Source organism: Lissotriton vulgaris, chromosome 3_1 (genome assembly GCF_964263255.1).
Source record: "Lissotriton vulgaris chromosome 3_1, aLisVul1.2, whole genome shotgun sequence".
Taxonomy (NCBI): domain Eukaryota; kingdom Metazoa; phylum Chordata; class Amphibia; order Caudata; family Salamandridae; genus Lissotriton; species Lissotriton vulgaris.
The window spans coordinates 1,807,161,598-1,807,182,692 of NC_141689.1; the positions used below are offsets into that span (position 1 = coordinate 1,807,161,598).

The following is a 21,095-nucleotide window of genomic DNA, read 5'->3' on the forward strand; positions in this document are numbered from 1 at the left end:
TGATTCGGTTATGAATAGTATGTCTGGTTTTGCATCGGTGAGAAGGTCGTAGATGTGATGCTTGTTTTTAGAGAGGGATCGAGCATTTATTAGTAGACAGTGTAGCAAGTGTCCTTTGGTGATAGTGGGACTTTGTTTTGTAGAAGAGTGATCGGTATTGTGTGGGTGTGTAGCAGGTTTGTAGCAGGTTTGTTTTTAGTGCTGGTATTAGCTATAGCAATCATGTAGCTGTTCTGTAGTGTGTTCCTCATCCAGCATGCTAAGACATTTTGATGGGTCTGCATGTGTATGTGTTGGAGATGGTGTTTGAGAGTGCTGTGTTGCTTTTGTGGTGTAACATTGTTGTGAGGTAGACTTGGGGAAGCAAGGTTGTGAGGTGTGGCATGTTGCTCATATTTTTTGCGTGTGTTTAAGGAGGAAGGTGTATGAGTCAGGGGAGGTGGTGCAGCATGTGGGTCATGTCGTAATGTTCTAAATTGTCCAATGGATGAGAGGCGGTTAGAAGAGAGGTGCTGTATTGCTGTATCTGTGTTTTTCAGAGAGTTTGTGTGCAACAAGGATTATTTTGCATATATTGAGCCTTTCTCCGGTTCCCATGACTATTCACGCAAACCAAGGATTCCGAGCACTTTATGCAACACGTTTTTACTCTGTTTACTTCAAGTGTTTCTGCTTTACTCTTTTAAGAGCCCTTTGACTACGTCTGTATTACATACCATGGTTTGCCCCCGAGAAAGGGACTCTTCTGTCCCGAAATGCATTGGGCCATACGCTAAATACGGATGAAGAATTGAATAAATAATTTTTTTAAACTATTTAAGACTGTCAACTGAATTGTTTGCATCATTAAGAATGATTAATGTAATGCATCATTAAGCACAGAAACATTGTTCTGTATTATGAATGTTATTATTTGTCCTGCACTGATGTATTTTTATACTAACGGAATACAATGACAGTTCATTTATTCGTTTAGCTTTGTTTATTTTTATTTTAAATAAGGGTTTTGGGGAAAAAAACAAGTGAACAGTGCATGGTACTAGCAGGTCTTCCTGCTATATTTATCTGACAAAGGTGCGAGAGGCCATCATCCCTATGAGTTGTATGAATACCCTTGCTGGGAGGGAGTGCTGCGGTTGAAATTTGCTGCTCAGGGCTTGTATACTGACTATTCTTGCTGGACTGGATATGCTAGAGCTTTGGAGGGGTCTACGGTGGCCCCTAGATACTGATGTATGTGGGAGGACTGGAGTTGGGACTTGGGGGTAATTTACTGTGAATCCCAAGTCGTGTAGCAGCTGGATAGTTTGATGAGTGTGATGAACACACTGGTTGAATGACTTGGCTTTCATCAGCCAGTCGTCGAGCTATGGAAAGATATGGATTTGTTGTCTTCAAGGGTGCTCCCACAACCGCAAGGCACTTTGTGCACACTCTGGGAGCGGTGATCACCCCGAATGGAAGGACTTTGAACTGATAATGTTGTCCGTCAAGTTAGAACCTTGGATACCTCCTGTGAGCAGGGTGCATGGGAATGTGGAAGTAGGTGTCCTTGAGATCTAGTGTGGTAAGGAAGTCACCTTTTTGTAGCACTGGGAGAACCTGTTGACAAGTGATCATATGAAAATGATCGGACTGTATATAGAGATTGAGGGGTCTGAGGTAGAGTATTGGCCTTAGGGTCCTGTACATTTTGAGGATTAGGAAATAGTGCGAGTAAACCCCTGTTCCTTGATGCAGTAAGGGAAGTGGTTCTATTGCATGCTTTTGAAGGAGTGCGAGAACCTCTTGTTTTAAGAGGTTAAGGTGTTCTGTGGACATTAGATGCTGTTTGGGTGGAATGTTGGGCGGGGTTGCTGGGAGTTCGAGGCAGTAACCATACTGGATAATTTGTCTTTCCCACTTGTCTGTTGTGAAGGAATCCAAGACAGGTAGGAACCAGTCTTCCTCCAACAGGAGTGGAATAGTCTGGGGGGAGTGGAGGGAAGACACGGTTTATTAGCAGGGGAGGTGCGAGTGTTGTTACCTCAACCTCTCCCTTTGTTATTTCCCCTGTATCCTCCTCTAAAATATCTTCTGTGGAGGGATGTTTGTGTTGTGTTTTTGTAAGAAGAGGAGGTAGTGTCTGTTCCCATGTTTTTGGATGCTCCTCTACAAAAGAAGCGACAAAAGGAACCACGTGAGGTGGAGACTAAGGCTCCCATAAATTTAGCAGTGTTCATGTCCTTTTTCATTTTTTCCAGAGTGGTGTCTACAGCCGGTCCAAAAAGCTGTTCCTGATTGAACGGCTGGTTAAGGATGGTGGTTTGTACCCGAAATGTGTAGCCAGGCATGTCGTCTGAGTAGCACACTAGTGTTAATGGACATAGAGGCTGTGTCGGCTGCGTCAAGGGCACACTTGATTGAGGGGTTAGTTATTAATTTGCCTTCCTGAATTAAGTCATTCGCCTGAGTCTTGTACTGATCAGGTAAATGCTGTAATAGGGTTTCTACTTGGTCATAGTGAGCTCTATCATAACTACCAAATAATGCTTGGGTGTTAGCTATGCACCAGTGGTTGGCTGCTTGGGCAGCAACTCGCTTGCCAGAGGCATCTAGTAACTTAGATTCCTTATCCGGAGGTGGTGTGTCACCGGAGGTTTGAGAATTGGCCCGTTTTCTAGCGTTAAACACTACTGAGTCCAGAGGTAGCTGCCCTTTGATGTAAGCGGGATAATCGGGGGCTAGTTTGTATTTCTTATTAATTCTGGGATTGAGAATTCTAGCTCTCTGAGTCTTTGAATATGCCTGGGGCATGTTTAATGACCTCTTTAAGCATTGGCAGTATTTGAACAGATTTCTGCGACTGTTCAAAAGTGTCTAGGAGGAACTCCTCATTTGCAGGGTGTGAATACATGCAAACGCCATGGTAAATAGCAGCTCCATTAACAAGTTGCCCAAATCCAATACTATTATCTGGGAGAGATGGTTGTGTTGGATATGGCTGGGGATCTAGGAGGTCTGGGGGATCTATTGGGTCATTATAATCGTCCCAATCATCTTGTGGTGTGTCTATATCATTATCAGGGTTAGGGAAAGGGTCATTGTTGCCACCACGCCATCATCATAGTTATACTGTGGTGGTGGTATAAGTGTTATAGGCTGTGGAGGTGACAGAGGTAGGAGGAAGAGCAGGAGTAGGAATAACAGGAGAAGAGGGTCTTATAGGTGAAGTGGCACAGTTTTTTTCTTCAGAGGCACTGCAGGAGTATATGTTGTGTCCAGCTTCTTCTTGTGTGGCACTACGGCCACATGTCCTGTTTTGGAGTCAATATGAAGTTTTTTCTGTTTGGGATCGACAGGATCCAGTCGAAAACATTTCTTCCTCCTCGATAACCGCTTTTGGCGCCAACTTTTTTGGGTTCGAGCATGATTGAGATTTGTGCTCCGAGGACTTAGGAGGTGTTTTAGAGGCCTTTGGCTTGGCTATGTAGAATGAAACCTTTTTCGGTTCTGATGGGTTTGGTTTCAGATCTAAAGGTTTTTGTTTCGGCGTGGAAGTGCTCGAAGCCTATTTCTTTTTGGGAGTAGGTTGGTCTCCTTTCTTCGGTGCCGAAGGCGCCTTGGGGATAGGGATGTGCGGTTTGCTCAGTCCTGAGCTACCGGAAGGCTTGTCCTTTATCTTCGGAGCCGACCCCGAGGGCGGGGCTTCTGAAGTATGTTTTGGGTCGCGACTGGGGACAGCAGGCAAAGTCTTGACCAGGGCCTTTTTTCCCTCAGGTGGAATGGGGGTAGGGGCTGCTGTACGCATTCGTTGACCAGCAGTGATGTGGTTATCTGAGTTGTCTGCTTCGAACACGATTTCCAGATCTTCGGAATCTTCCTCTGGGACATCTGGGCCTTCATCGAAGATGTCCGTTGGTGCCGGAGCTGCTTTCTGCGCCATGATGTGTCATTGGGCCCAGCGATCACGGATGGTCTTTTTCAATCGAAAAGAGGCGCAGGCCTGGCAATTGTTCTCGTCGTGGTCTGGCGAGAGACACAGATTACAGACCTTGTGATGGTCACTGTGAGAATTTTTCTCCACACTGGGGGCATTTTTTGAATGGAGTCCTTTCCATGAGCTGTAGGCCCGACGGCGTTTATAAGGCCAGCGGCCCGCGTCGACAACTGAAATAGAGTTGTTGAGATGCGCGTCGAAGATCACGCGATCAAAAACAATACTGGAGCGATTTAGAGAGTTTGCGCGTCGAAAAAACTTGAAATACAAAGTTTCGAACCGGAGGGCTGAAGTTACAACCGAACCCAATGGTGGAAAAAAACAATCTAAGGGTGGAGTCGATGCCAATGTGGACTATCGTCCAAGGGAGGAGTCTCCTATCTCGTGACTACAAAAGACTTCTCCCAAGACAACAACAAGGTGCAAGCATCCGAGCCCAACACCAGATGGCGATCTAATGCAGTGTATAATCTGCAGCTCATATGCCTCGAACATTCTTTTTAGATTTAAAATTGGACTCTTAGTGCAATTTTCTGTCTTTGCAATGTTAACCTAGGGAGGAAAACAAGAATGTGGCTTAACAGTATAAGAAACCAAAGTATAAATCCAGTCTTCGAGTTGCAGGGTCAGCAGAGGGCAAGGTTCAGGTACGCACCAACACTGCACCACAAGCAACACAGGGGCTGCCCGGATGCAGAGGTCAAAGTTGAAGATCAGGATGGAGACTTGGGGTGCTTGAAGACACTACTAGCAGATAAGTAAAGCGGCTGCAGGGGTCAATCTTTGGGGTTTAGGCAAGCACAGGAAGGGGGGGGGGGCACAAGGCAGCACCAAACACACATAAGCGGTATAGGGGCGGCTTGGTGCAGTGTGCAAACACTGTGTCAGGTGCCCATTTTAATTCAATGAAGAAACTCCGTTAAGAAAACCGGCTTCAAGTGACGAACTGCAGGCTGCACAAAGAAAATCCAGTGACAGCAGAGGTATATGGGCTACTGTAGGTCGTAGGGAAACCATCAGTCGTGCCCCACAAGGCGCAGAGGCTTTGGGTGCAGGGGTGTCCTTTGACGTCTGGTTTCTCTTACCGGAGCTGATCACTGTCAGTGGGAGCTTTTGGATTCACACTGCAGGCGTCGTCGTGGAGTTAAGGAGGAATGGACACAGGCCAGAGGTGTCGGGTGCAGTGTGTAGGGATCGCAAATCCGGCTGGACCAGAGTCTTTGTTTTGTGCTGCTTTCTTGTGAAAAGAGCTGCTGGGGTTTCTACAGCCTTAATTATGCCACCCTCCTGTGGGAGGGGCATAGTGATAGCCCTGATTGGAGGAGACAGGCCATCTTTAAGAAATTGGGGACTGAAAGATGTGCTATACCTCCCCTCCAGCACCTTAGGAGTAGAGATGGCTGCACCTTAGGGTTGGAGATGGCAGCTGTGGGCACACCTATTCTTCCTAGTTTTCCCACCCAAAGTGGGTGTCTAAACCAAGGGACTGCCATCTGCTGCTAGCAGCAGAGGTTGGGGGTTGCATTACAAAGGCAGCTGCCTATGAAGCGTCCCTCACTAGCACTGTGCCCATCCTGGGGGACACCACCTAGAATGTGCTTTGTTTCTGGTCCCAGAGAGCGGTGTCTCTTGACCCAGGAGTCCAAAAACATGTCTGGTGTTGGCAGCTGCCTAAAGCCAATCTTTGACCACACCAGGGTTGGAAGGTTTTCAGGGGGCACCTTTGAGGGGCCTTCTGTTTACATGTTGAATATATTCAACACTGGCATCAGTGTGGGTTAGAGAGGAGCAGTCTGGTACCAAACACTCCTGAGTTCAGAGAAGCCATCTTGCTTGGTGCTGTGCAACTCTAGTTTGAGTTTCCAGCCCATGTACTCTCTATGGCTTCTCTAGCACTCATTACATTTAGGAATAAACTTAAATATTGTAGGGGCACATCTGCCCATGCAGATATGCCCACACCTGTGATATGGACACACCCTGCCTTATAGCTGTAAGGCCTGCTAGAGGGGCGACTTACCTATACCTTCGGCAGTGCTAGTTGGAATGGCACACAGGCAGTGTGCCATGTCGACTGTCATTTTGCCTGCACAAGGCCATGCATGCTGCAGTGGCAGTCTGCATGACCTAGCTCAGGGGTCCCTCCCTTAGTTCCAATGCCTTAGGTACTCCGGTACCATTTTACTAGGGGCTTACAGAGAGCCTGAGGTCCAATTTGGGAACAGCTTTAAGGAAGAAGCACTGGCACACGGGACCTGCTTAGCAAGGACCCTGTGCACTACAATCTGACTTACCACACATCTATATCTACAGGAATAAACACTCCCCTACATACTCTCCTCCAGAAAGTATATCTCCAGTGGGTGACAGTATATTCTTTCAGGTCTTTCTAAGAGGGGGCAAACAGATTGAAACTTTACAGTAACGTTTTGTCTGCAGACCTCTACCATTATTGTTCCAGGTCATTGAGCCAGCACTGGGACGCTTTTTCACTCCAGGCCCTGTCAAGGCAGTGCCTTCAAGTCTTCAAAAAAAGTACAAGACTCTAGACCAGTATCCATTGTTCGCCACTTAGACCCGGGGTCCGATTTCAGTCATTGGCTCAGTTGCTCACCAACTTCATGCTATGGCCTGTTCCGCTACAGTACAGACAAGGAGAGTAACAAACTGGATTTGGTAGCAAGGAAAGCATTGGACATATCTGCCACCACTATGAAGACAGCTAGCACTTCCGCACTCCTAGGAAGGTATGACTGATAGCTCTGGAACTCAATGCAACAGTTCATGGACAACTGTCCAGGAGACAGACTTGGGGACTTCAACAAATGAAATTCTTGAATCTGATTATCAGTGCTGTGATTAATATATCTGTTCTCCCAACCCATGGTTACTCTCCTGGCCTGGCCTTATGTGGCTCTGATCGTCCTAGATCGGGTTCGCCAAAGTCAGTGCTGGAAGGCCGGATCAATGCTAGATTTTAAGCATATCCCCATTTAGATAAATGTAGTCATTAAAAATCTGCCATGGATCCGGCCCTCCAGGACCAACTTTGAGGACTCACAGGACTCCAACCTAGAGCACAGAACAAGATATTAAACCTTCTCAGGAAAAGCACTTGGCTCACTTAGGGGTAATGAGATATCACGCATGAAAGTGGTATTCTACACTGCTACCAGTCGGATTAGAGAAAAGAAAGTAACATAGAAAACATTCCTACAGTCCAGATGACCTTTATTACCTTCGGAGCGTTGAAAACCCCTCTAATGCCACAAAGCCAATAGCAACAGGAGCAGAGGTATCAGGAGAGATGTCAATCCAGATGCAGAGGAACAGCAGCAATCTGCCCTGCCACTAAATATACCACTTGCAAGCACCGAATTCCACTTCCCCTTCTCCTGTTAGGGGGAAGCATATGATCTTACCTGGAAACGTGGAAAACTACTGGACCCTGTTGCAGATTTAAGTACCCTCTGCCATCAATTCCAAATAAATCATCCCCTTTGCATCGGGAACAATAGCCATACTCTTGAGAAAAGAGGCTGTGGAGAAGGTCTCTACTTCTAACAAAGGAACAGGAATTTATTCCTGTTACTCTCTAGTGAAGACAAAAGGGCCAAAGAATGAATTCAGACCCACGCTAGTCCTCAAAACAGTAAACAAGTGGAACTGCATAAAATGAAGTAAAAGGTTTTAATAGTAGTTGCATGATATCTTCTGCATGAAGATCACATTTTTTCAATTGTCAACTTTTGAATTCAAGTTACTGCATTCACCCTTACACTTTCTGCATTCTGCAGTTAGACATTTGTGAAAAGTTGTAACATGTTAAAAAAAATACACCAAAGGCCAAATAGGTTTCAGATTGTTATTTATTGGACATTTATTCATCACACCGCTAGAGAGGCATGAGTTAGCTTTAAAATAGGCAGGAGATTCTTTAAGCAGCATTCTCTGTAAACCATCTTGCATAGAAAATGGTTTTCAAAGTGTCTAAAATTCAAAAACCTGGGAAATGTTCTGGTCCGTTAACCCAAATGACTTGTTGGCTTTAAGTGTATAGTTTTGGAACGCAGTACTGAAAATGTTTTCCAGTTGATGACTACACAAAAACAAGAAGCTCCTTGTGCTTGTACCACAATGTACAATGGCATTTCTCCCCCAGGTTACAGGGAAATAACATTACATTTTCAAACTAGAAGGAAGTTGCTGGTCACCTGATAAAATTTGATACAACAGAAATCTTTGCTTAAGTGAATTGTACAACTGTTGTAGTCTTGGTCTGATTTTGCTCAATCATCCAGGAAAAAGTAGTTTCCACTCTTCTTTTGATCCACATCCTACAAGAAAAATGCAAGTAGGTTCAGGCATTAATACCATCGGTTAAATGTGTTTAGAAAAACAGTTGAGAGAATCCAACAAGATGACCTAATGGAGGACTTAAAAGGAAATTTTAACCCAAACTCTGGTAATTACAATTATATGCAGTCAGCAATTGTCTGCAAACTGGGTGGAGAAACAGGTGACCTGCTGAAAGAAAGCAGGCTGACATAGGTACAAGAACTGTAGTCAGGAAGATGGGTAAGGATTAGTTACTTACCTGTAATCCTAGTTCTCTTCCAGGGGTATACTCATTAAAGTCATAAGCACTGAATAATCTCCGCCCAAGAGCGGGAACCCGGAACACATAACAAAAATACATATATATGTGTAAATATATAAAACTAGTACATAGTACTAAACAAATTATACACATATACATGTATAAACCAATAATATGCAGCCCAACATAACCCATAGGCTAATAAAGTACTCACTACATACCTTCTGCAGTATGAAAATACACTATATAAACAATGCAATAAACAGGCATGAGCCTAAAATGCATTCCATAAACAGGAAAAACCTTTTATTTTCACCAAAGAATATGTAGTAAAAGGCAATTAGCCTAAAAAGGCTGCATATGAAATAATGTCCGTGTACAGAAAAATCAGACTGGCACCTCGCCTTTAAGGCCTCAGAGAATCTGAACACTTTCCCTTTAAGGCCTCCAGGAGAACTCTGTTCCCATCATGCCCCACAGGTGACAGTTAGGCCAGTTCTTTTGTACGGTACAGTAAACTTAGCAGGAATCTGCATTTAAAAACTTTACAATAATAGCATATTATAAAACCTTAATGCTACTGTTCGCCCGGGGAGGCGGGAGGGTGCTTATGACTTTAATGAGTATACCCCTGGAAGAGAACTAGGATTACAGGTAAGTAACTAATCCTGCTCTTCCAGGGGATACTCATTAATAGTCATAAGCACTGAATAGAGTAGCAAGCTCATACCCACAAGACGCAGGAGAACAGAGAAACGAATAGCAACCGTTATAACACACAGCTTTCAGCTAGAGCTAGCAAATACATTTCTGAGTGATGCCTGTCCAACCTGCGCATCTGCCTGTGTGTCTGAATCAAGACAATGGCGTGTAAAAGTGTGCACTGAACGCCAAGTAGCTGCCCTACATATCTCTGCCATAGAAACATTTCTAAGCAGAGCTGTGGTGGAAGCTTTACCTCTTGTAGAGTGTGCCTTTGGTCTACGTGACAAAGACCTATTTGACAACTGGTAAGCTAGAAGAATACAAGAAACAATCCATCTAGAGATGGACCTCTTAGACCCTGCAGAGCCAGTATTAGTAGGACTATAATTGATAAACAGACGGTCTGTCTCAACGCCTTTGTCCTGTCTAAGTAAAACTTAAGGACCCTCTTCAGATCTAAAGAATGAAGAGCCCTTTCAGCCGGACTAGAAGGATTCGGAAAAAAGGTAGGCAAGGTTTTGGCCTGATTAATGTGAAAATCTGACACAACCTTAGGTAGAAAAGCAGGGTGCGTTCCAAGTACCACTCTATTCGCATGGAACACCATGAAAGGTTCTTTGCAACACAGAGCCTGGATTTGGCTCACTCTACGAGCAGAAGTAATGGCTACCAGGAACGCTACCTTCCAAGTTAAGTGTTGCAAAGAAACCTTATGTATAGGTTCAAAAGGAGCACCCATTAACTTGGTTAACACCACATTAAGCTCCCAAGGTGGAGAAGGAGACCTAACTGGGAGATACACCTTTCTTAAACCTTCCAGAAAATCCTTCACCACAGGCATCCTAAAAAAGGAGGTCTGAGTGGGTGATTTTCTGTAGGCTGTGATTGCAGCAAGGTGGACTTTAATGGAGTTAAACTGCAGACCGGATCTTGCCAGGTATAACAGATAAGGCAAAATCACCTGTTCCTGACCATGAATAGGGTCAAGACCATTGCTCTCACACCACAGAAAAAACAGTTTCCATTTGAATCCATAGGATTTTCTTGTAGAAGGTCTCTTTGCCTCCTTAATAATGTGCATACAATCAGGATTCAGCTGCAAGTGCCTATATTGAATGACTTCAGGAGCCATGCTGCCAGGCGTAGAGATGACAGATTGGGATGGTACACTTTTCCCTTCTGCTTGGACAGAAGGTCCGGGCGAGACGGCAACCTCCTGTGTGGCACTTCCGACAATTGAAGGAGATCTGGGAACCACCATTGGCGTGACCACTCGGGGGCAATCAGAATCATCCTGGAGTCGGTCTTGTACATCCTGTTGATTACTGTTGGTATCAAAGGGATCAGCGGAAAAGCGTACAGTAAGTTCTGATACCAGTCTATCAAAAGGGCATTCCATTGAGACCCTTTCTGGGGAAACCTGGACGCGAAGACGTGGCATTTTGTGTTTGCCGCGTCGGCGAACAGATCGATATCTGGTGTTCCCCATGACTGAAAAATACTGTTTGCTCCCTCTTCGTTGAGAAGCCAATCGTGAGCTTCGATGAAGTCTCTGCTGAGAAAGTCCGCCTGCGAGTTGAGGTTCCCTGGCAAGTGTACAGCTGTTATTGACAAGCCTCTCGCTAGCAACCAATTCCAGATGGTCTGGGCTTCTATGGACAGAGTCCTGGACCGGGTACCCCGCTGCTTGTTTAAGTAATACATTGCATTTGTATTGTCTGTTTGCACCAGGAGGGACCGAGACTGGAGCGATGGAAACCGGGACTTGAGGGCAAGATGAACTGCCCTGAGTTCGAGCAGGTTGATGTGATATCCCTTCTCGAAATCTGACCATAGCCCTTGTACTTGCAGAGGGCCCATATGAGCACCCCAACCCTGGAGAGAGGCGTCTGTGATCAGAGTTTGAGTCGGAGGATCTTGATGAATTGGCACTCCTTGCATTAAGTGGGACCTCTTCATCCACCACCGGATGGAATCTTTGGCCGACTGTTGAAGGAGAATCCGATCCTCCCAGCAACCCCTCCTCTGTCTCCACTGATCCTCTAGGCACTGTTGCAGAGGGCGCATGTGCAACCTTGCGTTTGGAACAATGAAGATGCACGACGCCATGGATTCCAGAAGAGAGGATACTTGACGAACTGTCTGGTAAGTGGAATGAAGCAGAAGATGACATTTTGACCTGATAGATAACCACCTCTCTTCCGAAGGACACACGTTTTCTCTCTGTGTCCAGAAGAGCTCCCAGGTAGTGGATCTGCTGGGTCGGGTTCATAATCGATTTCTTGAAATTGACCTGAAGACCCAACTTGTGCAGGAGATGGAGGCACATTGACAGATGATCTTTCAACAGAGATGGGGACGAATGTTTCAGGAGCCAGTCGTCCAAGTAAGGATATATGAAAATCTTTTGTTTTCGAAGAAAAGCAGCAACCACCGCCATACATTTGGAAAATGTTCGGGGAGCTGACTTCAGGCCGAATGGAAGTACTGCATACTGGTAGTGATGAACAGGTACTTGAAACCTGAGGAATTTGCGATGCTTTCGTGAGATTGGAACATGAAAATATGCATCCTTCAGGTCGATGGAACAGATCCAGTCCACCTGATGTAACTGGGGAAAAATTTGATGGAGCGCTAACATTCGAAATTTCTCCTTCCGAATGAACCTGTTCAGCAATCTCAGATCTAGTATGGGTCTGAATTCTGCATTGGGACCTTTCTTTCTTAAGAGGAAAAAACGAGAGTAAAGGCCCTGATTTCTCTGTGGAAGAGGAACTTTTTCTACGGCTCTTTTGCTTAGAAGGATGTTTGCTTCCTTTTGCAAGAGCTTCAAGTCTCGATGGAACATTTTCTTTGGACTTATAACAGGAGGAGGTCTTTTGAATCTGAGATGGTAACCATTTTAGATAATGCCGATGACCCATCTGTCCTTCGTCAATCTTCTCCACTCGTCCACGTATGACGCAATGCTTCCTCCTACCGGAGTGGACCACAGCTGCGGAGGAAGTTTCCTTTCATTTCTTTTGCGGCTGTTTTGCAGCAGAGGACTGTTGTCTATTACCTACTCTGCCTCGCCCAAGTCTACGCTGTTGAAATTGCGACCTCTGTTTGTTTTGGCCTTGGTTTTGCGAGGACCAATTAGACTGTTGCCCACGTTGCTGAAAAGCCCTTTTGTCGTAGGAACGAAAATTACCACGACGTTTGAACTCTTTCTTTTTCTCCAGGCCCACTGCCTTTAGAGTGTCCAGTTCGGACTTCATTTTGGCCATCTCATCATCTGTATGAGATCCAAAAAATGTCGACCCATTGAAAGGCAGGTTAACTATCTTTCTTTGGGCATCTGGTTTAAGTCCTGTAAGACGTAGCCAAGCAGACCGTCTCAAACATTTGCTGTGGGCATAGCCATGTGCTGCAAGGTCCGCCGAATCAGCAGCTGCACTAATACTCTGATTAGCCACCAATCCACCTTCCTCAACAATTTCCAGGAAGTCTTTCTGATCTTCCTTCGGAAGCTTGTCTGCAAATCTCGCCAAAGAGTCCCATATTAGGCGATCATAACGGCCCAGTAAGGCTGCAGACCTGGCCACTCTCATAACAGACCCAGCTGTGTTACACATCCTCCGACCTAAGGAGTCCATGCTCTTACTGTCCTTTTCCAGTGGAGCAGAGGAGACAGATGTCGCAGAATGTGCCTTCCTGGCTGCTGCCACTATGAGGGAGTCTGGTGGGGGGTCTTTGCGTAAGAATAAAGGATCCTGATCAGGTGCTTTATATTTTTTCGCAATCCTCGAAGGTCCTGAACCCACTTTAGCTGGAGTCAAGAATGTTTTCATTGCCGGCTCCAACAATCCAGGCACTAATGGCAGAAGAGGTCTAGCAGAGGACTTGTGATGTAAAGTCTTGAAAATAACAGAAGATTGCACCTGGGGGACTGCCATTGCAATTTTGAACTTCCTAGCCCCACGACACAATACGTCATTGAATGTACCTAAATCGTCCACAGGAGAAACCCTTGAGGGTGGAGTCGATGAAATCGTGGGAGAGTAGTCCTTATATGAAGACCTCACTGAAGGTGAAGACGGTGAAGAAGAAGGGGATCTATGTCTCCTCTCAGGAGTAGTAGACTGATACCTACTACGCTCTTTAGACCTTGATTGCCTTCTTACTGGATACCTAAATCTTGATCATCTTGGGGAACCACCAGCCGGTGGTCTCGCAGCCTCCATAACCAACGGTCTCTGATTAGGATCTGGTTGCATTTTCCAATGCCGCAGGCTTTCCAGCCATCTTGGCGACATATTGACAGGTGGTGCTGTAAGCACTGGAGAGCCCTTCGGCGAAACCTGCACAATTTGTATCCCCTGTGAAGAAGAAGCTGATGAGGAAGAACTCAGTCTAGATTGCGGTGAACCAGATGGAGTCTGCTCTCTGGGAACCAGCTGTCTCTCCTCTGACACCGACTTCCTTGACGTCGAGCCAGAATGCGCCACCAAAGAAGAATCCTGGTGCGAAGAGTCTTGGATCACTGCAGACCTGTCCACAGATGCTCTGGACTGCTGGTCTTGTGACGTAGACCTCAGCTGGTCATCCAATGGCCTTGGAGCCGATTCAGACCTCGACGAAGACATATGAGAGGTCCGAGAGGCTGATCTAGAATGCCTCGACGCCGACCGTGAGACCGGTGGCGGAGACTTCGACGTCGAAATACCATGTCGCGACGTAGACCTGGTCTTCTCATGCCTCGAGCCCGAGGCATGCCTAGACGTCGAACCACGTTTCGACGGCGATCTTGACCTTCTCCTTTTCTCAGGTCTTGACGTCATACCTTCATCTCTCGACGTCGACCCCATTTTGCCTCTCGACGTCAACCTCTTTCCTTCGACGTCGACTTCTTTCTTTCCTTCGACGTCGACCGCCGTCTCTCCCTCGACGTCGAATGCCTTACCCTTGACGTCGTCTTCACAGCAACAGACACCAGATGTCTCGACGTCGTTAAGTTTGACGGCGACTGCTTCAACGCCGACTTGCGCCTCACCGGCGAAGTCTTCGACGTCGATGTAGTTCTTTCTTGCCTCGACGTCGACAAATCTGAAGGCGATCTGGATTTCGACGCCAAACTCACTTTCTTCGACGTCGACGCCTCCTGATGCCGTTTTTTCTTGCTTTTACCTTCAGGAGAAGCAGATCTTTGACGTTTTGAGTGAGAAGGGGACCTTCCAGATGACAAAACACTCCTTGCCCCCTTTTCACGATGTCCTTCTCGCTCCATAAGCCCCAAAAGCCGAACCTTTTCTCTCTTTCAAAGTTCTGCTAGAAAGCTTGAGGCAATGGTAACATTTTTCCACATGTGTGGAAGGTAGACAAACCACACAAGCAGAATGAGGATCTGTTTTGGACATCTTCCCACAGGAAGGACACTTCTAGAATAAAGGTGGCATAACTGACTAAAATGCTTCTTAAAGATTTAGTCAGAAAAGGTAGAAAAACACCACCAAAAGCCAATACTGTCAAAAAAGACAGGAAAAAACCAAATTCTGACTGAAAACAGTCAAAATCAGCAGAGCTCAAGTTCTAGGTTCCTCACAGAACAAGCCGGAAAAAAGAACTGACCTAACTGTCACATGTGGGGCATGATGGGAACAGAGTTCTCCTGGAGGCCTTAAAGCAAAGTGTTCAGATTCTCAGAGGCCTTAAAGGCGAGGTGCCAGTCTGATTTTCTGTACTCAGACATTATTTCATATGCAGCCTTTTTAGGCTAATTGCCTTTTACTACAGATTCTTTAATGAAAATAAAAGGTTTTTTCCCCGTTTATGGAATGCATTTTAGGCTCATGCCTGTTTATTGCATTGTTTATATAGTGTATTTTCATACTGCAGAAGGTATGTAGTGAGTGCTTTATTAGCCTATGGGTTATGTTGGGCTGCATATTATTGGTTTATACATGTATATGTGTATATGTGTATAATTTGTTTAGTACTAAGTACTAATTTTATATATTTACACATATATATGTATTTTTGTTATGTGTTCCGGGTTCCCGCTCATGGGCGGAGATTATTCGGTGCTTATGACTATTAAGGAGTGTCCCCTGGAAGAGAAGGATTATGTTACTTACCCTGTAAGCATCTTTGCACAGCGTGTAGTGCTGTAGATTCATATGCAATACATACTCCTGCCATCTACTGTTGGGCCTGGACTTCACAGCTCCTATCTTTTTGATCACAAACCATCCATCTATTAGAATTTTCCTGCCAGTTTTCCCACCCAAAGTGGGGGTGTAAACCAGGAGCAGGCTGCTGCTAGCAGCAGTACCTGGGGGTCGCATTACAAAGGCGGCATGCTTTGAAGCTTCTCACTCCCCAATCCTGGGGGAGGAGGCATGCCCAGGATGTGCATTGTTTCTGGTCCGATCCAGCGGTCCAGAAACAGGCCTGATGGTGGCTGGCTGGCTGCCTACAACCTGTCAGAAACCACTCCGGGGTTGGTAGGGATTCAGGGGACACCTCTGAAGTGCCCTCTGGGCACATGGCACAATATATCCCACAATGAAATCAGTGTGGATTTATTGAAAGGAGTAGTTTGGTACCAAACACTCCTATATAAAGCCAACCATGGTGCTGTGGAACTCGAGTTGTCGAAGTCCCAGCGTATGTACTCTCTATGGCTTCACTGGCACTTATTGGAAAATGGTGCCATACATTGTTGGGGCAGTAGTAGTGCTTTATTGTGCAGTTAATAAAAACCTTTACAAATAGCCATCGGCAATAAAAGAAAGCAGATTATAAAAGACAGTTAAAAACAATTAGTAAAAAAGAAAAATCAAATATAAAAGTAATTGGAGGAGTGTCCGTCCACCACTAGATACACGTGTTTCTTCAAAGAGGATTTTGTTTGTCTATCCTAGATCTTATTCCGAACGGACGATACGTTCTATCAGCTCCTTTCCCCTATTGGTTTCTTGTGGGGGACGGGGTGGCCCTCTCCCTAAGGAATCGTACCTCATTGCGCTGGTGCTTCAGTGTTCCGGATTAGTTTAAGTCTCTAGGCCGTCCTGATGATTGAAGGCTGACGGTGTTGGGGGAGTGGTGTCGGTATGTGCTTGTTCTTTCGATGTTTTGAGCCTGGATTCTACCACTCCGAGATATTTTACCAATCGGCAGGCCATTTGCACGTCATCGCCTCTAAAGCAGGCCAGTATTGCTTCTCTGCAGGTCCTGTTTCCATTTTTTATAAATAGGGGTCTCAGTAAGTTCAGCCGGACTTGCAGCAGCTCTTTGCAGATGGTAATGAGGTGTGTGATGTTTTCCTCCTGCGTGCCGCACAGACTGCATAATGCTGATTTTGGGGGACGCAGCCACGGGGCCAAGTGGTCCGCTGAAGGTAGTACTCCCAGTCGTAGTTTTAGAAATGATTCTTTTGTTGTTTAGGAAAAACTGGTTGACAAATACACCTGTGGAGTAAGTTTGTACGGTCAGCCAGCCATGTGTTCGCTTAGCTAATGAAGCTTTGTCTTGAAGAAGGGATTCTTTCTTAACAATTTTATTTACAGTTTTTTTAAAACCTGCCAGGTTCCTTTGCAGTTCCCATAGCTTCCTTGCCCCCAGTTGGTTGATGGCGTCCTCCAGAAAGTCTTGCTGGACTGACGTTTTTACTTTGTAGATCTTTCCAGGAGTGCATTAAGAGTGTTTGCCGCTCCTCTGCTTATTTTGTACCAGGTCTAGAGGTATGCTCCCTTGCGTGCAAGCTCTTCCTTGACCAACCCAAGTTCAAGTCGGATCTGCGCCGGAGAAGTATTTCGGAAGACTGAACATTATCCGCATTGCTCTAGTGACTACTCCGTTCAGAGTTCCAATGTCCCTGCCTCTCATTGCTTCACTTCCGTATGTAACAGATGGAATCAGTTTTGCTTGGGATCACTTGGAGGAGTGGGATGAAGTTTGGGCCAGTGATCTTATTTTTAAGGTTCCTTAGAGATACTGCTATCATTAGGCCTCTCCTCTTATTTCCTCTGCTTGTGATTTAAAGCTACCTCTATCGTCAATATTCACTCCCAAGTAACAGTATTTATTTGTGATTTCCAGTTTGTTTGTGTCCAAGTACCAACTGAATGATGGATTCTTCTTGCGATGATTGAGACGCATAACTTTTGTTTTGCTGTAATTGATGCTCAATTTGTTTGCTTTTGAGTAATCCACGGTGATGTCGAGAAGCCGCTGTAGGCCGATCTGAGTCCGACTGATTAGCACCAGATCATCGGCGTAAAATAGGTTGGACAGCTGAGTGCCCCCTAGTTTTGGAGCATGTGAGTTATTGTCATTAAATGTAGTTGATAGTTCGGCCATAAAAAGATTGAATAAAGTTGGTGCTAACACGCACCCTTGTTTTACTCCTGTGCTGGTCGGAATTTTCATGGTTAGGAAATCTCCAGAGCCTAATTTGACCTGGACCCACGTGTCGGTATGCAGGAGGATAAGTTGATTCAATAGAGCTGCTGGAATTTTTATTCTCTTCAGTTTTTGCCACAGCAATTTTCTATTTACATGCTCGAATGCGGCGCTGTAGTCTATGAAACACAGATACACGGGATAATTTCCCTCTAGCGCCGAGTCGATCAATAGTGACAACGCTAGGATGTTGGTGGACGTCCCCATATTTTTTCTGAAGCCAGTTTGATTAAACAGGATTACTGAAGTTTCTTCTGCCCACAGTGTCAGTTCCTGAAGTAGGAGGCCCGCAAAGTACTTGGCCTCGTTGTCTAGTAGGGGTATTAGCCGATAGCTTCTTGGGTCTGCTCTATCGCCTTTTTTGTATATTGGTGATATTATTGCCCCCCTCCAGGACTGTGGGATTGTCAAAGTTTGACAACTTTTTTCAAAAATAGTTTTAAGAGTGGTCGCCCAGTATTTTGGCTCCTGTTTGAATAATATTGGAGGTATTCCATTTGGACCGGGTGCTCCATCTCTTCTCCCTTTCGTGATCCTGTTAATTATTTGTGCGGTCGTAATTAATACTGCTTCATTAGCGGTTGAAAGTTCTTGATGTGGGGACGGGTATTCCTTGATCTTTGCATTAGCTTCGCCTGTTTCTTTTCTTGTTTCGTTGGGGGGACTGAAGTGAGTGCTAAAGTGGGTTATCCAGTCCTCTTCTGTCACGTGTGATTCAATCCATTGATTTTGATCATTGATCATGCCATTGATCTTTTGCCAGAACTGTGCGCTGCGGTTTGTTTTGGCGTTGTATAGGAGATTTGCCCAAAATGCCTCTTCTGCGTCCTTTTTTAGCTGCCATATTAATTTCCTACGTTCGCCTTTTAGTGGTCTGAGAGTTTGGTAGGAAGAGGGATCTGTTTTTACTCTTCGTAGGGTCTGGTTAATCAGCGTCTTCAATGTTTTTAGCCTGCTATTACGGAAGTTGTGGTGCCTCTTCTGTGTCGTGTTGCAATTTTTCCAAGATCGTTTTACGTGCTCTTTTCTTTTGGCTGAGTCATTTTTTTGTGTGAACGCTTTCCAGCTTATTATAGGATTTTGTGTCGTAGATTGCGCTTCAGTAAGAGAGCGTTTCGCTAACTCTAGAAGGTTTTGTAGGTTGGAGACTTTGCATTTTACCCTTCTTTCGTTTAATGTAAAGTCTGTTCCTAAGTTGTTACATCTAGGTGGGTTTGGTGTTCCCGAGATGTTCATCGTCGTTTCCTAGGGCAGGTGGTCGCTGTAGTCCATTGAGCCGATACGGAAGTCTTTGACTCTGTAGAAAAGACTGCGACAGTCAAAAGGCAATCGTGGAGCTTGCCTGAGTGCTGTGATATGTTGCTGACAGTGGTCGGTCTCCTGAGAATCTTCAGTTGAGTGCCCTGAGGCCCAGCTCCTCTAATTTGACCAACAGGGTCCTTGGGATTTTTGTGCTTCTACTTCCCCAAGTGCGGTCTTGGCGATTGAATTCCCAGGCGAATGGATCCTCGTCGTAATTAGTATCCGTGTTCGTGTGGTTGAGCATATTTAGGTTAAAGTCCCCTGTGATGATTAAATTATTTGTGGACTCAAATTTCACTAGTTTCATGAGTTCTTCCTTCAGTTGCTGTTCTCCCTTCTTTTTCTCCCTGGGGTGCAGGTAGAGATTTATCAGAATGAGGTCCTCGTTTGGGTCTTTGGCGCGAAGTGACAGTCGTAGTGCTTGTATTGCATTTGGGGCAGCTATGTTATAGTCTAATTGGACTGCCTTTGATATAACTGTAAGCGCGCTGTATATGGGGAGGCCACCTTTCTTGTGGCCGAACAGAGAGCTCTGAGGTAGGAAGTTCAAGGTATACCCAGACAGTGCAGGAGGTGATTCGGACCAGGCTTCTTGTAAAGAAATGATGGTAAATTTTTTCAGGTAGCTGTCTAGGTCAGTGTCTGTGAACTTCTCCTATGCCGTTAATATTTCATGAGCATATGCTAAGGATGTTGGTGGTGTTGGCTGTTTTTGTTTGTCATAGGCTTACCTCTTTTGCATTTAAAGACTTTGCAAGCCAACTCCAGTTGGGTGAGGGCCTTGTGTTGTTGGCCGATGATCTGGTTTCAGCCTGGTCATTGTTGGGGCAGATCTGCTCATGCAGATATGCCCTCACCTGTAGTACAGTGCACCCTGCCTTCGGACTGTGAGGCCTAATAGAGGAGTGCCTTACCTATGCTGCCAGGCAGTGTTAGCTGGCAAGGCACCCAGACCGGGTGCCCTGTCAAAGTTTTCTTTTTCTCCCTAGCAGGGGCATGCAGGCTGCAAGGGCTGTGGCACGGTCGCAGTGAGTGGGGTCCCAAGGGATCCTTTTCAGCTCTCAGGCCCCAGAGTACAAGTTACTAGGGACTTACAGAGGGCAGAAGTACCAATTGGGAGTTTGATTATAGGGAAGGAGCACTGGATAGATGAGCATCTGCAAGAGACAAAACACGTGTCGGCGGTGTGAGCTGAGAAGTCTTATTTTTACATGAACTTTTAATAAAGAATGTGAAGAAACAGTACCTGGTTTGGATCTCTGAATCCGTTGATATAATACAAGAACTGGACATTGTTCATATCTGACTGCTAAACATTTATTAGATGATTGTTGGATTCTATCGTTTCTAAAGAGAAATCTAGGCTTACCTAGAGGTTACATTATATTAAACATTAGTTGGTGTGCTAACTAAGCCTGTGCCTTGTCTAACAACCCAAAATATGCTGAGAAGTTAGTCAGGAATTGCATGATTTGTTTGATGCATACCCCGGAAAAAGGCACACCAACACCTGCTGGGAATTTTGCACCCCCATCTTAAATAGATTACATACAGATGGAAAGATGCAATAATCTCCGATATGTCCTGGTAGTTGTGTGTGCCTTTAGTAAGTGGAAAGAAGCCTACCCCCTTAAGGACAAAACGGCTAAAAGCACTGCCAAAATTCTATTGAAGGAATTTTTTCCCAGATTTGGGATGCCCAGAATTATCTGGAGCGACAACGGAAGCCACTTTACAGGGGAAATAATGAAGAAAGTGTGTGTAGGGAGGGGGATAAGACAGAAATTTCATGCCGCCGTTCACCCCCAGTCAGCAGGTTTGGTTGAGCGCCACAATGGAACACTGAAATTAAAAATGGCAAAGATCCAGGCTGACACAGGACTGTCCTGGCCGGACGCCCTGCCCCTTGCCCTCCTATCAACTAGAGCCACGGCACATTCCCGTACCAGATGATCCTCGTTTGAGATAGTGTTTGGTTGTGCAGCAAATGTTTGGGAAGTACCCCGCCGAAACAAATATTCCGATATTGAATACCCATTGTTGACTGATTATTTACATGAATTG

At 45.5% G+C, this 21,095-nt stretch overlaps 2 protein-coding genes across 4 annotated transcripts in view; one reads left to right on the forward strand and one right to left on the reverse strand.

Moving 5' to 3' along the window:
* ANAPC10 (anaphase promoting complex subunit 10) overlaps positions 1-21,095 on the forward strand; it is a 497,529-nt gene that overhangs the window by 89,926 nt on the left and 386,508 nt on the right. The window lies entirely within an intron of this gene.
* Positions 7,831-21,095, reverse strand: part of ABCE1 (ATP binding cassette subfamily E member 1) — a 172,172-nt gene continuing 158,907 nt past the window's right edge. The window contains exon 18 of the mRNA XM_086962241.1: positions 7,831-8,316. Coding sequence (XP_086818367.1) covers positions 8,269-8,316 — 48 coding nt within the window. The 3' untranslated portion in view covers positions 7,831-8,268. The remainder of the gene's footprint in view (positions 8,317-21,095) is intronic.